General features: G+C 36.1%; 1 protein-coding gene across 4 annotated transcripts in view; it reads right to left on the reverse strand.

Moving 5' to 3' along the window:
- Positions 1-3,457: 3,457 nt before the first annotated feature.
- Positions 3,458-13,779, reverse strand: part of LOC121862315 (GRB10-interacting GYF protein 2-like) — a 56,265-nt gene continuing 45,943 nt past the window's right edge. For 3 of the 4 annotated variants that reach the window (XM_042360475.1, XM_042360477.1, XM_042360479.1), the window contains 4 exons: positions 13,451-13,616; positions 9,496-9,771; positions 9,080-9,306; positions 3,458-6,462 (listed from right to left, as the gene is read on the reverse strand). In XM_042360475.1, coding sequence (XP_042216409.1) covers positions 6,343-6,462; positions 9,080-9,306; positions 9,496-9,771; positions 13,451-13,616 — 789 coding nt within the window. In that variant the 3' untranslated portion in view covers positions 3,458-6,342. The remainder of the gene's footprint in view (positions 6,463-9,079; positions 9,307-9,495; positions 9,772-13,450; positions 13,617-13,779) is intronic. The other variant, XM_042360478.1, reaches the window with a different exon arrangement.

Raw genomic sequence — 13,779 nt, forward strand, 5'->3', positions numbered from 1 at the left:
TTAGCATGTAAAGGGTCAATTTAAGTGTTGTCCTGCCAGAGCTTATATGCATACAGGTAGAGCATCTCTCATTTAACAATCATTCACTTGGCGATATTTTGGTTTAACGATAAAAAATTATCAACAGCCTTTCTTGTTTAGTGATGGTCAATTTTTAGTTTAGCGATGTTCAACTCACTGGGGAAAATTCGGGAGGGAAGACAGAAAAACTGGAGATTCTGTGCTTCAAGTGTGCATTACAATACTGTACTGTAATACAAAACTATAATACAGGTACTCCACTACTTACGACACCCCGGACATACAACCTCCGTGTTCGTATAAAATATTTTCTAGTACCGACGTTAGTGATTACGCTGTGTACTGAAAAAATTTTCGTTTGTAATTCCCTTTAAAATGGCTGGCATGCGTAAAAGTGAGAGTTCTCGTGGTGCTGAGAAGAAAAAGAGACACCCATTTTAGAAATTTCATGTATTATTTTCGCCTTTTCGACTTACGACCTGGTCGTCGGGACAGAACCCCGTCGTAAGTCGAGGAGAGACTGTATAAAAAAAATGAAAAACATGGGTGTGTATGTGTGGCAATTGTATTGAGGCAGTCAGCTGTAACTGTGGCATTCTCCCTCCACCCTTTATGTGACATCATGGCACACAGACAGCAGCCACACATCTCTTGGTGGCTGCTCGGCTGAAATGCGTCGCATCTACTGTACACTGTATACCAGTAAATGCGTGAAAAAATATATACATACATATCATAAAATTACCGTGGTGCCATTCGGTAACTGTGTCATTCCACATGGGACATGAGATGGCAAAAGCTGAGAGCCCCTCCCCTGCACTGTATGCTAACTCCCGTGCACAAGAGAAATGTTTATCCCCCCCCCCCCTTTTTTGCACATTCTGTATGAACGATTGTGTGTACATGTAACAGAATAAAAGCATATACTGTACTTTATCTAGCCAAAATAACGCGTTGTACAATAATATAGCTCTCAACTCGGCCTCACCCGCTTTGAGTGCAACTGGATGGCAAGTCAAGTCAAGTCAGTTTCACAATTACATATCATTGCCATGGATATTATTCCTTGTTTGGACGCGCACACAGTGGTCCCTCGGTTAACGAACGGTTCGATCAACTAAATTTAGGTTGACGAATTACCTCCCATAAGGATCTTCAATTTGGTTAATGAACAAAACTTCGATTAACGAAATCCTTACGAACAACACGTTTTGTTGTGAGCATCAGCTGATGGGCTAGTCTGCCAATTCAGTAATCTGTTCTTTGTTTACATTCGTTTCCAGTGAGGTAAATATCAAGACAGTTGTGCTCTTAAAATTTTTTCATTTTTTATATTAAAATTATTAGTAATTATAAAATTTAGTTAACATATTGATAATATATGCAGTACTGGGAACTAGTTTTTTGTGCACCCATCAGACGCTTGACTCAGCCACCAGGCATCAGTGTGGCTTTGTTGACAGTGGAGTGAACATCTATTTTGTTGGTGTCTTGAATATTTTTGCATTTTTACATTGAAATTATTGGTCATTCTGAAATTTAGTTAACATATTGATAATATAAAGAGCAGTGCAGTGTTGATTTAAATAAAATAATCTTGAATTACACCTAGTGAACTTAAAATTTTATTGGTGAAATGACGGCATCAAGCATGAGGTCCCCTGAAAGATGATTTCTCCTCCATCCCCACTTCCTTCTCTTCTCTATTTTCCTCCATCCCCACTTCCTTCTCTTCTCCCTTCTCCTCCACCCCCACTTCTAATTCCCATCAAAATCATCAACCAGGAGCCTTCTACATATACACCTCAAAGTAAGTGTACTTTACTGCATTTTTTTTTTTTTACTTTGTATGTACTTTTCTGTGAGCTGGAAACAATTACCCAATATCCCATTGAAATAATGGATTTGGTTAATGAAATTTTCAGTTAACGAACGTCTCTGGAACGAATGAACGAGTGATATATATATATATATATATATATATATATATATATATATATATATATATATATATATATATATATATATATATATATATATATATATATATATATACACACACACATATATATACACGAGTTATGTCATGAGAATTAAGGATTCATATTTGCAAAATTGTGCCACTTTGGTGACCTTTGAACCAGTGAAATAGTCCAAAATTCAAAACTTCAATATTTTGCTTATCATTTCAGGCTTACACCATGGTAACTATGTACAAAGTCTCACATACAGTGGTTAAACTACAACATATTATTGGACCAGAACTTCCAAAATTTGGCATCTCTATGAACTTACGAGCCTACAGCATAAAACTGATATTTTTTTTAATTAGCTTATTGGGTGGGGTCTACTGTATATACTCATATAGTTAAACTGTACTTGTAACAACTCTCATAATTATTGGTCTAAATATAACCATACAGCAGCTCTATGCATGTTCGGAGGGTCTCACTTATGACCCCTAAAAATTCTTTAAATATAATAAGATAAATATAAAATGGAGACAGGGCATACTTGTCAGCTGTTCAAGTATGCTTGTGATAAGTTTCAAATTAACTCAGAATTGAAAGAGTGGCAATTGTTAATTGTTTGTAAGAAGAAAAAGATGAAACAAATGAACACAAAAGGAGGATCTAAAAGAAAGTGAAGAAAATACGTAGTTTAAGGTATGAGAAAAGCTAATAAAAAGGCCCTCAAGATGTTAAGACCAAATCAGTTCTGGCAGTGTTTGAGCTCAAGCTGGATTTGGACATTGATTTTGATAGCATGTTATATACCAATATTGAAAAAGATGAACTGTCAAGTGCTGGGGAGTGGGCATAAAGGTCGGAGACACAACAATAACAATAATAATACCAATAATAGAAATTAGTAACAGATGAAGGTCTAAAGACATGCAGACGAAAGAATTACAATACAAATAAATGACAGGTCATGTCACAACAAGTCCCACAAAACTGAATATTGTTTAAATGAGGCGAGTGCAGTGAATTCCTATTTCAGACATATATTTTGGGTATTTAAAATGAAATTTATTTAGAGGTTATGAGACGTGTGCTGACTGAGATTTTCCCTTGTTTGTTTCCTGGACTTCCCATCAATACTGTTTCTGGGTCTCTTGATTCTCAAAACATCAATTGGAAAATTTTATGAAAACTAAGGGTCCTGAAGTCACAGAGAGAAATATTTAACGTATGATTATGAGGGTATGGTAAGATCCACTGGATGGAGAGAAGTTATCCCACTAGCATGTACTGCACTGATACTATACATCAAAATAACAGATATTTGAAGGAAATGGCTCAAGAACCACTCAAGATGGCTCAAGTTCAAGTAAACAGGTGTGAGGGTTATGTGGAATACGCATACATAATACTTACAGTACACATATTTAAAATGGTAAGGTAACCATCGGGGAGATTGAGCGAAAAAAAAGGACAGTTTTCCTGTTCATTTGCATACCCTAACTCTCCTGAGAACTTGGAACATGTAAGGTTACAGTATATTACCAGAGGGAGGGTCATCAACACCATCATGTTAAGGAAATATAACACCTTGTTAACACTGTATCTCCTCTGTGATGCTGATACCATATTATGTACACAATGACTGTTCTTGAAAAGATCTTCATAATTTTTCAAATATCTTTCTCCAGGAACAAAATTTTTTTTTTAAATTCCTTTGTTTCAAAAAGAATAAGAGTTTTTAGTTCACCTAGTTTGAAGCATAATTACATGCTACTAGATCAAGAGTAGTTAGTAACATGCACACACAGTTATTTTCCTATTTCTTAAGATGAATGTACCACTTCCTGTATTTAAAGGTGGATCTTACAAGTAAAATTCTCAAACACCTTCATGGCTGCACATCTCTGATAGCAGAATTTCTTTGACTCCTTTCTAGAATAAAGGTCAGATTTATTAACTTGAAGATTTCTCCACTTGACTGCAACTGCTATTGTATTGTTGATAAGAATTCAAATAGTAAAAACAATAATTGATACTGTACTGTAATAACCTTTTCAATTTAGTCATACAAGATCCTGATGATATTGCTTGGAAAACAAAATTGTACACAAAGGTGGATGTTTTCTAGACCTGATCAAGAGAGTGCATTCAAAGGATATGGAGATGATATCAATAAAGCTGTCAACACTAACTGGCCCCCTTACACCACTGTTAGTTTGTAGCAAAGTTAAGGCATATGCCTGGCTTAACCACACATCAACCACTACATACTGTACCATGACTACATGTACCCAAAGCTATGTTCATCTAGTACATTTATACTAAATTAAAGTCCAAAAAGTAATCTACTTTCTAGAATGTTAGAAAGTTGACAGAATCTATGTGTATCCTTAAAACTGAAATAAAATTAATGGATCATAAGCCTTAGGATCGACTTCTCTCTTGGGAATTATAATAAACGTCATGAGTATTCCCGCAACAAAGAGCACACATTAGAAATAAATGATATTTGACACAACAGTTTTCAAAAAGTGAATAAGGCCAAAGGCTTTGTTGTACCAATAACTAAATATGAATAATTTCCACCAGGTTAACTATCAAATGGGAGAAAATGCACGTAAATAACGGCATTCCTTATCATGGTTCATGGTGCAAATATTGTAGAACCAAAATAAAGAAAGAAAATTTGGAGAAAGGGGAAAAGAACCAAGCAGAATACAGTATATAACATGTATGTAAATAAGGAGAAATATAATACTAGATGGACACAGAAAAGGGCACAAGAAATATGAAATGGCATTTATAACAATCCATATTCTAGTTCAATTATACTTTTATGGAAATATTCCTTGAATTGAAGTATTAAGAAAAAGAAAAGAATTAATTATTGATGTATTAGCACACACATTACAGTAACTCCTTTAGTTAACAAAATATAGCTTATCATATGTGAATTTTTTAAGTACATCAAATGATTTTAGTGCAAAGCTTCTTCTGGTACTTCAGTGAATGAACTACTTCCTAGGTCATAATTACTGCCAATATAATAATAAATAAAAAGTATTTCTAGCCTTGGAAGCAGAAGACCATGAAGCTAAAAGCCCTATTCAATATATGAACAATGAAATGGTAATTATGAAGATGGATGATAAGTATTTGGAATTCATGCCTATGTGAGGAGAATGACGATGTGCATGAACCCAAATATGTGAGGTATTTTAAAATGGGACATTGTGACAAGAGAGCACAACTGTTTTCACAACATGCCAAGCTGCAATTTCTTTTTATTATTATTTTGACCCCAGATTACACATAAATTTGCAAGCAGGTCATTATCACAGATAAAATTCAACCTTACACATTATCAAATTACAGTGGCAGGATATTATGCACAAGTAAGGAAGAGGAGCATTTTCAACGGACCAGCCATGCATGCTGGAACAGTTTCAACATACATGTCCATGCATCATCAACTGTACATGTTGGTTCATTACTAATGTACCTACCATACTTGTTGGTTCATTACTAATGTACCTACCATACTTGTTGGTTCATTATTCATGTACCTACCATACTTGTTGGTTCATTATTCATGTACCTACCATACTTGTTGGTTCATTATCAATGTACCTACCACACATGAAACAGACTTCACAATTTTCAAGGCCAGCAGTCTGTTAATATACTGTATTCTCCCAGCATAATGTCATTCATTGTCTTGATGTACTGTATAATATAACATAGATCCTGCAGTGTCCACAAGATCCTGAATTTCCACAGATACTAAGGCAATTACCATAGTTGTTTGGTACTCTGCTCCCTGTGTTCCCTCCTATAATAACAGGGGTCAATGCCAACCAATTTAACTGCTGACAAAAACAATCACACCAATTCAAAGATTTTTGTTTCCAATTTTGCACCACAGTTATCACATGAAGAATTTGGCTTATTTTGAAACGCACACTCAATACTTATCCCACTGCATATTCATTTTAAATCTTGATTTGGCTGTGTTTACAAAATTCATGGTTAAATGACAGACAAACAGACAGATAGGATGACCTTACGAGAAGACTAGGCAATGAGCAAGGAAGGGAAGAACGAGCAGAACACTTATTTCCAATTTTAAAACCAAAATAATGAATTAATTTTAAAAGTGAAAGTTTGAGAAGTGATTGTTATTGAAAATTTGTTGGCAAAGGCAATTTATTTTTATAAAACACAGCCACAGTCACAAGCCACACACTTTTACACTGAAAAGCTTCATCATCACTTAATTGCTCAAGTGTAGGTTCAATTTCTGGAGTTCACTAGTAGTTGTGACAATAATTGTGTTCAATGGTGACCACGGAGTTCACTCTGCATATTCCCGCTCTCCCACGTTGATGCGTTCATTGGACATGACACTGAATCCTAGAATACTACTGTCTACTTTCTGCATCTTTTTCTTACTGGCCTTCTTGCTACGAGCCTGCTGCAAAGTAATAGAGACAAATCTTACTGCTTCATCCACTCAATGATAACACAAAATCCAAGGTAGTAAATATATCATTAATTATTGTAAATGACACTAATACTACTTAAGCTACCTATTACTTTCTTATCAAAATGAAAAGTCCACATTGCACATTATGACGTACAGTAATGCGGGCGTAGTACTGTACTGTACTGCGCGCGTGCCCACCCATCCACTTACTTACTTACTTACAAGCCCTTTCCCACTAAGCTGTCTGGCGGACAGAACCATAGGCATACACTTACCCTCTCTTCAATATCTTTTATCTCTTCACTCCTCCAGCTCTGTACCATCCCCATAAAAAATTTAACCCCATTCTATCCCATCGTTTGTGTACACTGCTGTTTCCTGGATATCCTTTCTAGTACAGTAAGTCCTTTATCCCCAACCTTTCATCTCCTCCTTGATGATCATCTCCCCTTTTACCATCTACATCTGAATTATACCACATTTTTACCCTTTCTCACCTTCCAGACTCTCATTATATCCATTCCACTTCAGCAAACTCTTGATTACTGTTTCTCATTTCTATCTCCAACACTTTTTTATTTCCATATTTTATTCATATTTCTGTAATTTTCTGTTCTTCACATCATTACAAATTCAAAATGCTACCTTTCAACTTGTCATTTCTGTTACTCCAAGTTAACTTCTACCTCTTGCATACCCATACAGTAATGTCAGCTCAACTATTGTTTTATAGCCCAACTTTGTCTACTTTGACACAGTTTAATCCCTCTAACAACAAAAGTTTGAGGTCAAATAAACTTCCAAAATGAGGAACATAAATAAGCACATTGCACAATCACAAATTTATTCAATACTTGAAAAAGCTTTTGTGACTCTTTAAGGAAATATGATGATAAATAATGATACTAATTGTCATATGCTGTAATGCTGTATTAAGATATGATCATATTGTATATTGCAAACTTTTCAATAGTAAGCACAAAACCAGGAATCAAAACTAAATATTTTTCAGCTACAGGTAGTTAATAAGGAAAATATACTGTAATCTACTGCACAATTCTTGACTCAAATGTGAAAAAGAAATATATATAAAACAAATTAAAAAGGTAATTTGGTTAAAATAAATTTTGGGGGGCAATAACCATGGGGTTTTTCTGTCCTTGACTAGTACCCTGTACGGGAAAATTTTGCTTGTCCAGAAAATTTTAGGTTAAGGGTCTGACACATGACCATTAACCACCGCCCTAAAATTTTCATGTCATATTTATGTGAATCTTAGAAATGACTAAGTGACCTAAAAGCTGGAAATATGGACCAGCCAGGAAAAAATCTTAAGCCTGCTGATCTTAGGAGGGCCTTGAATCAGCCCACAGTGTCAAGGGCATTCAACTGTCAATACATTGGGTGGAGAGGAGGACCTAAATTTACAAAAATGGACCAAAGATCCATATTACTCTCATTAAATAAAATAATCCAGTAATATCAGCCAACAGATCTCCTGAAGGCCTTCCTAATGTTCAATAACCAGAAGAAAGAAAGCCATCATTACTTAAAATGAAATCTTACTTGCAGATCTACTTATTCCAAAGGTGAGACCACAATCTGCACCAAGGCCAGTTTCCAAAACAGAAATCCTAACTCAATCTCAGACCAGACTGTTTATCTCTACCTCAGGCCAAACACCATATGCCTGGAATAAAAAAACTCGAAAAACAGACTAGGTACTCGCCAAGATCCTTAGGCATCACCCTTTACGCCACCAAAGATGTTAGCCCCACAGAATGACCAGCCAGCCAAATTCAAATTATGTAAATAACTAAAAACAAAAGCCTCAAACACACAATTAACAAAAGATTAACACCAAGAACTGTGAGGACCAGCCTAAAAGTTACCCAAGAGCTGCAAAAGGCATAACTAATATACCTAACTCTTTTCTGTACAGACAAGAGGGAGAGGCATGCCTTCACTCAACACAGAGCTGGTCAGTTTTGAGGTTGATTCTGCATCCTTGATTACTGTAACTGAGCCTTAAGTTGACAGATGGAATGTGCAGAGTTTGAGTGGCACCACTGGTCGTTAGCCTCCTACTTTTAATTGTGACCTATATTTCCAGATTTCCACTTTTAAGAGCAATGCTTGCAACAAAAGACTAGTTCTAGCTTGTACTGTCTCTATGAATCCTGGGTTTTCTCAATCACAGACTTGTTGGGCAATACAAGGTTTGTCTAAGCTAGGTTAGGTAAGGTTATAAAATAAATATGGTAAACAAAATGAATTAAAGAAAAAAGTAAGTCATTAGCAGATCTTTTTATGAACAGTAAGGATAAAATTTCATGATGATGCACTGTATATTTCTCAAGTGGTCTCCTAAGAGTTACGACCCAATCAATGAAGGAATTATAGCTCCTTCTCCTTTAGTTCTCTATTAACTATTAATAGCTAATTCACATTCCAATATAAATATATTGTTTGTCAATATGTATCAATATAATGAGTCAATATTGTAATATTAATAATATCACTGGGTATGTAATGAATCTACTATACAAGTGTAATGACTGTCAATACTAATTTACCCAATCTGCCAATGACATATACACAGTACCTTGACCTCTTGGAATTCAGAGTTTGTGGGATTGACAGCTGGCGCCGGCGCCAAGATGTCATCTTCCACTTCACGTTCCTTTTGGGCATTGCGGGCTTTACTTCGCCGTTCGAGGTATTGCTTTGCAAACTCTTTCACTTCTTTACTGTCACCAAGATATGAACGGATATAGTCGTGGACTTCGTAAGGAGACTCTACTTCTGCCAGGAACGTCACAAATGTTGGAACTGAAAATAACGTCAGTGTGCAATACACATGTTTCTGCCAAGTCACTGGAAATCACCCATGGCCATATTTTTTTAATTATCATAAAAAATATCCATAAACTACAATCTCTTAAATTGCACATGCGAGGGCTGGTCAATTTAACAGATGTATTGCATACCTAAACTACAGGAATATATTAGTATACTTACTGTCAATAGAAGCATGGACCTTCAAGGTGTGTAGTGAAGTTTTGCACCATTGAGTGAAATTGTCTGCAGGAGACATGTTGTCAGTGAACAATCTTTTCACAGTGTCACTGTCATCCTTTGCCTTCTTTTTGTTTACACGGTTGTTAGCATTAGAGTTCTGGGTGGTTGGTGCCCCTCCACCCTTGTTGTTAGCATTGTGATTAGATGGCTTGGTGGGGGTGCGACTATTGGCCTGTTTGTTAAGCTTGACTGGCTCAGGGTTATCCCAAAACCCTCCTGTAAACCAAAGTAGCATTATTACAATATGTTTTTTCAGCACTGCACTCACACACAAACACTACATTAATGTGTTTACATATTTAATCCTCTTGGGCATCATGACACTGATCATGTCATTTCATTTGGTAGCACTATTTGCATCGGTGACATGAATCTCATCATTAAACTTTCAAGATAATTTATACTAAAATCCCATAAAGACCACAAGGAACGATGATCAGATTTTTTTTTCTTGTCTGTTGGGTATTGGTTAAGTGAGTCACATAGGTATGACTGCTTCTTAACCCTTTAACTGCTATCATCGTCTTCGGCTGATTTACCGAGATTGCACCATTGTCATCTTACGATGATTGGCATTCGGAGCCATGAATTTAAAGCAGTGCCCCAAAAATCACACTAATAATGGAAAGTTGATGATTGGTAGACTCAAGGCTGGTGGAGCCTCAGATTCAACTTCCTATCATCATCTAAGAATGATTTGGAATTATTTATGCCTCATCACCCTCCTCCTGTCCTCAGTAGCCCCTCACCCACATCTATGATGCCACAGTTTGGTTCACCACTCATTTTGCACCTAAAACCCACCCCAATGCTGCACCACCACAACCACCTTTTGCATCACAACATCCAGGGCTCAGCAGCTGCCAGCTACATTCTGCCTCACTTCACAGACTTATAACTTGCCACACATAATGAGTACAAAGTTTTCAAATGGTTTTTATGACTTCTAAATTTCATATCCTCGGTTTTATGATTTTTTTTTTAAACTTTCATGTTATGTTTTTTGTAGTATATGGGGTAAACTTGAGTTCCCCAATGCAGCAATAATTGGGTTAAAAAGAGTGTGGAGACAGCAAGAAAGGAGTGTGGCCAGCAATGCATTCAAATACCATTTCTTCCCCAAGTGAAAAGTTAGGAACCCATTTACAGTTGAATAGACTGGAAGTGCCCTAGGATTGAACCAGCAACCCTCAACCCCTTCCCTTATTATCTCAAATATGCTCGTTAAAAATGATGTGTCAAAAGAGTATTATCCTGAGTACACTCGGGGCAGCATGCTATTCAAATACACCACTGTATTTATTTTACCACACTTTTAGATTAACTATTCTGGATTATTGTAGAAAAGAAATTAAGTTTCTAACTGAATTAGAACTGCATTTATGGACTCCAGTAGTTTAGACTCAAGGAAAACATCCCCAGCACCCAGAAACATTCTGGGGAAGTGTCCTAGTGTCTGTGTGTGCAAGATGTCTAGTTTAGACGCTCAGAAACTTTTCCCAGTAACCAGAAAATATTCCGGGGATAATGAACTTTTCCGGGTTTGAGAAAGTCGTCTGGTTAGCCGGATATCTCTCATCCCTCTGCACAAATTGTTCCGGCTAACGGGGATATCACACTATTACTAACCCGAAATAACTCGTATGAGTTTGCAAGCCCGTCTTCTATGAGTCTTGAGAAAGTAGTGGCCAATAGTTCTCCTTTCCCGCAATAGATGGTAGTATACAATCTTTGTTTATAGAGCAGATGAAAATATTTCCTTGCGGCCGAGAGATGCTGCGTCTTCGTATGAAACGTTTTTGGTCGAATTATTCAACCCCTCAATTTGATTAGTGATGATGAATATAACAGTGATGATTATGAAGACATGTCCAATGAAGAAAGTCCACTTGACGCCAGGGGTTGGAAGAAGGTGAATGAATCAACGCCTGTCGTCTCGCTTTCCCCACTGCCATTTGATTTAATTGCAAATAATGGTATCAATTACAGGTATTGTTTTGATGAAGAGGAAAGTATTTTACAGTATTTTGAGTTTCATAGATGATTATATTGTAGATATGATAGTTGTAGTGACTAACAGAATTGCACAAAATAAATTGAGAAGTGTCGGCAAGAAATAAAAGCAAGTGGCGGTCAACAACTAGAAACGAAATTAGAGTTTTCTTGGCCATTACAATTTTGCAGAGTAGTATTGTAAATAAGCCTGATTTACAACTCTATTGGTAAAAAAATTATCCTTTATCTTGAGAACTGTATTAGTATAAAGTAAAAGAAAATAATTCATTTCAAGTACTGTATCAATTATTCTTATGATTTTCTTAATTTCATATTTTCCGAGAATACTCGGGATAATAATTATGGTGTATTTTACATTGTAATAACTCCTAAAAAAATTAAATGTATTGTATCTTATACTGTATACACAAAAGAAAACTGGCATAAAAAAAAATGATGATATTTTATACATACACTGGAATAAAATAGGTGAGGGAAGGGGTTCATCCTTAAAGGGAGGGTATATTTCTGTGTGCTGTTTGCCCAGGACGGGGTATATTTTGCTACATCTAAAACGGAGCAAAGCTCATAAGATAACACTGTTCAAATAGCACAGTTCGTAATTTGCCGATGTTACTAAAAATATTCAAGACGACGTGGCTAGAGTGTGACAGCAAGACGGCAACATTCGAACAGAGGACAAACATCTCATTAGAAATCCATAGTTCATAAGCTGACAGCAGTTATATTTTAGTGTATTTTGTTCTACGTCTCTTAAAAAGTAAGACAATAATTGTAGCAGTAGTTATTTGAATTTATTACTGAGGGTAACAGGTAAACGATACTTTATTTGTCCTCCGCACTGCTACCACGTGGTCACCAGAAGCTCTGCTCACAACTATGTGATGTCGATGACAAACTGCTATAAGTATAATGTGCCCTAATTGAGGTATCTTTTTTTTTTGCACCATTAGAAAGTTCATTTTTTTCCTATAAATTTATATTTAGTAAATAAATATAAAAAATAATAATTTATTGGAGAAATCACGAGTTGAACTGGGAGTAAATGTTTTTCCGGCTCTGGAGTGAGTCACTAGTGTCATCATAGTAACCGGACAATAGCCATGAGCGCACCCAAACAATGGCGTGATAAACCTAAACATCCTATTATGTCCTCCGCCTTTTATGCATTTTCCTCTCAAACATCATATGATCCCTTTTAAGGGTTAAGACAAGTGTTGTATCCACTCAAATGCCATGGCCCTGGGATCTTAGCAAAGGTAGGTACAAGAAGCTGCACATTACTTATGATGACTCTGTAGGGCATACCCACTAGTAATTCATAAGAGGGAAGATACAAAAATCAATAAAATAAGCACTAAATCTTATACTGTAAAGTGGCCTTATCAGAGGACACATATAAAGAAACCCCCCAAATCTCTTTGCTTACTCCAGAAACTATTTGGATAATCTTTCTTTGAAAATAAATATAGATGGCCAGCCAGAAATACAATGCCTCCAACATGCAATGAGTGCATAAATAATTTGTCTTGGTACGTGTTAGTAATGGTATTATAATTATAAGGATAAGCAACAAACATAGTAATTCTGTATGAAAAAATACATTAAATGTAGACAAAACAAGCCATCATAAAAGCCCCCAAACCAACAGGAACCTCATGAAGGAATATATATCAGACTGCCATACTGGGTGAGGTAAGACAAAATAATATTATATGTAAGTATGATTACATAAATTATACTGTATATGGTTACTGATAGCAAAAATGCAGACAGCCTGCCTGAACCATTAGCTCATCCCAGTAAAAAGCCTGACAGAGAGGTAAAAATTAAAATAGTTAACAGAAATGTGCATTAATATTAAGGCTTTATACCATACCTGTGGGTGCAGAATTATCAGAATGACTCCAAATCGTCGAATGGTCATTGTTCCAGACCGATTGACCAGAACTGGCTGTAGTTACTGCAGGTTGGCTATTGCTGTTCCACAGACCTCCAGAACTACTACTTGCACTTGAGGTGTGACCACCATTAGCTCCACCCCACTGTCATGGAATATAAAATTTATATAGCTCATATCTTACACCTTTATAGAAATTTTTATTTTTCATACAACGGAAGAATTGTACAACATGCCCTTACAATTTGCAGGGGTTAGGTTCTAAAAATGGCCGTGAATAGCCAAATCCGTGAATAACAGTTGCTGGC

This window comes from Homarus americanus, unplaced genomic scaffold (genome assembly GCF_018991925.1).
Source record: "Homarus americanus isolate GMGI-L3 unplaced genomic scaffold, GMGI_Hamer_2.0 scaffold31037, whole genome shotgun sequence".
NCBI classification, from domain to species: domain Eukaryota; kingdom Metazoa; phylum Arthropoda; class Malacostraca; order Decapoda; family Nephropidae; genus Homarus; species Homarus americanus.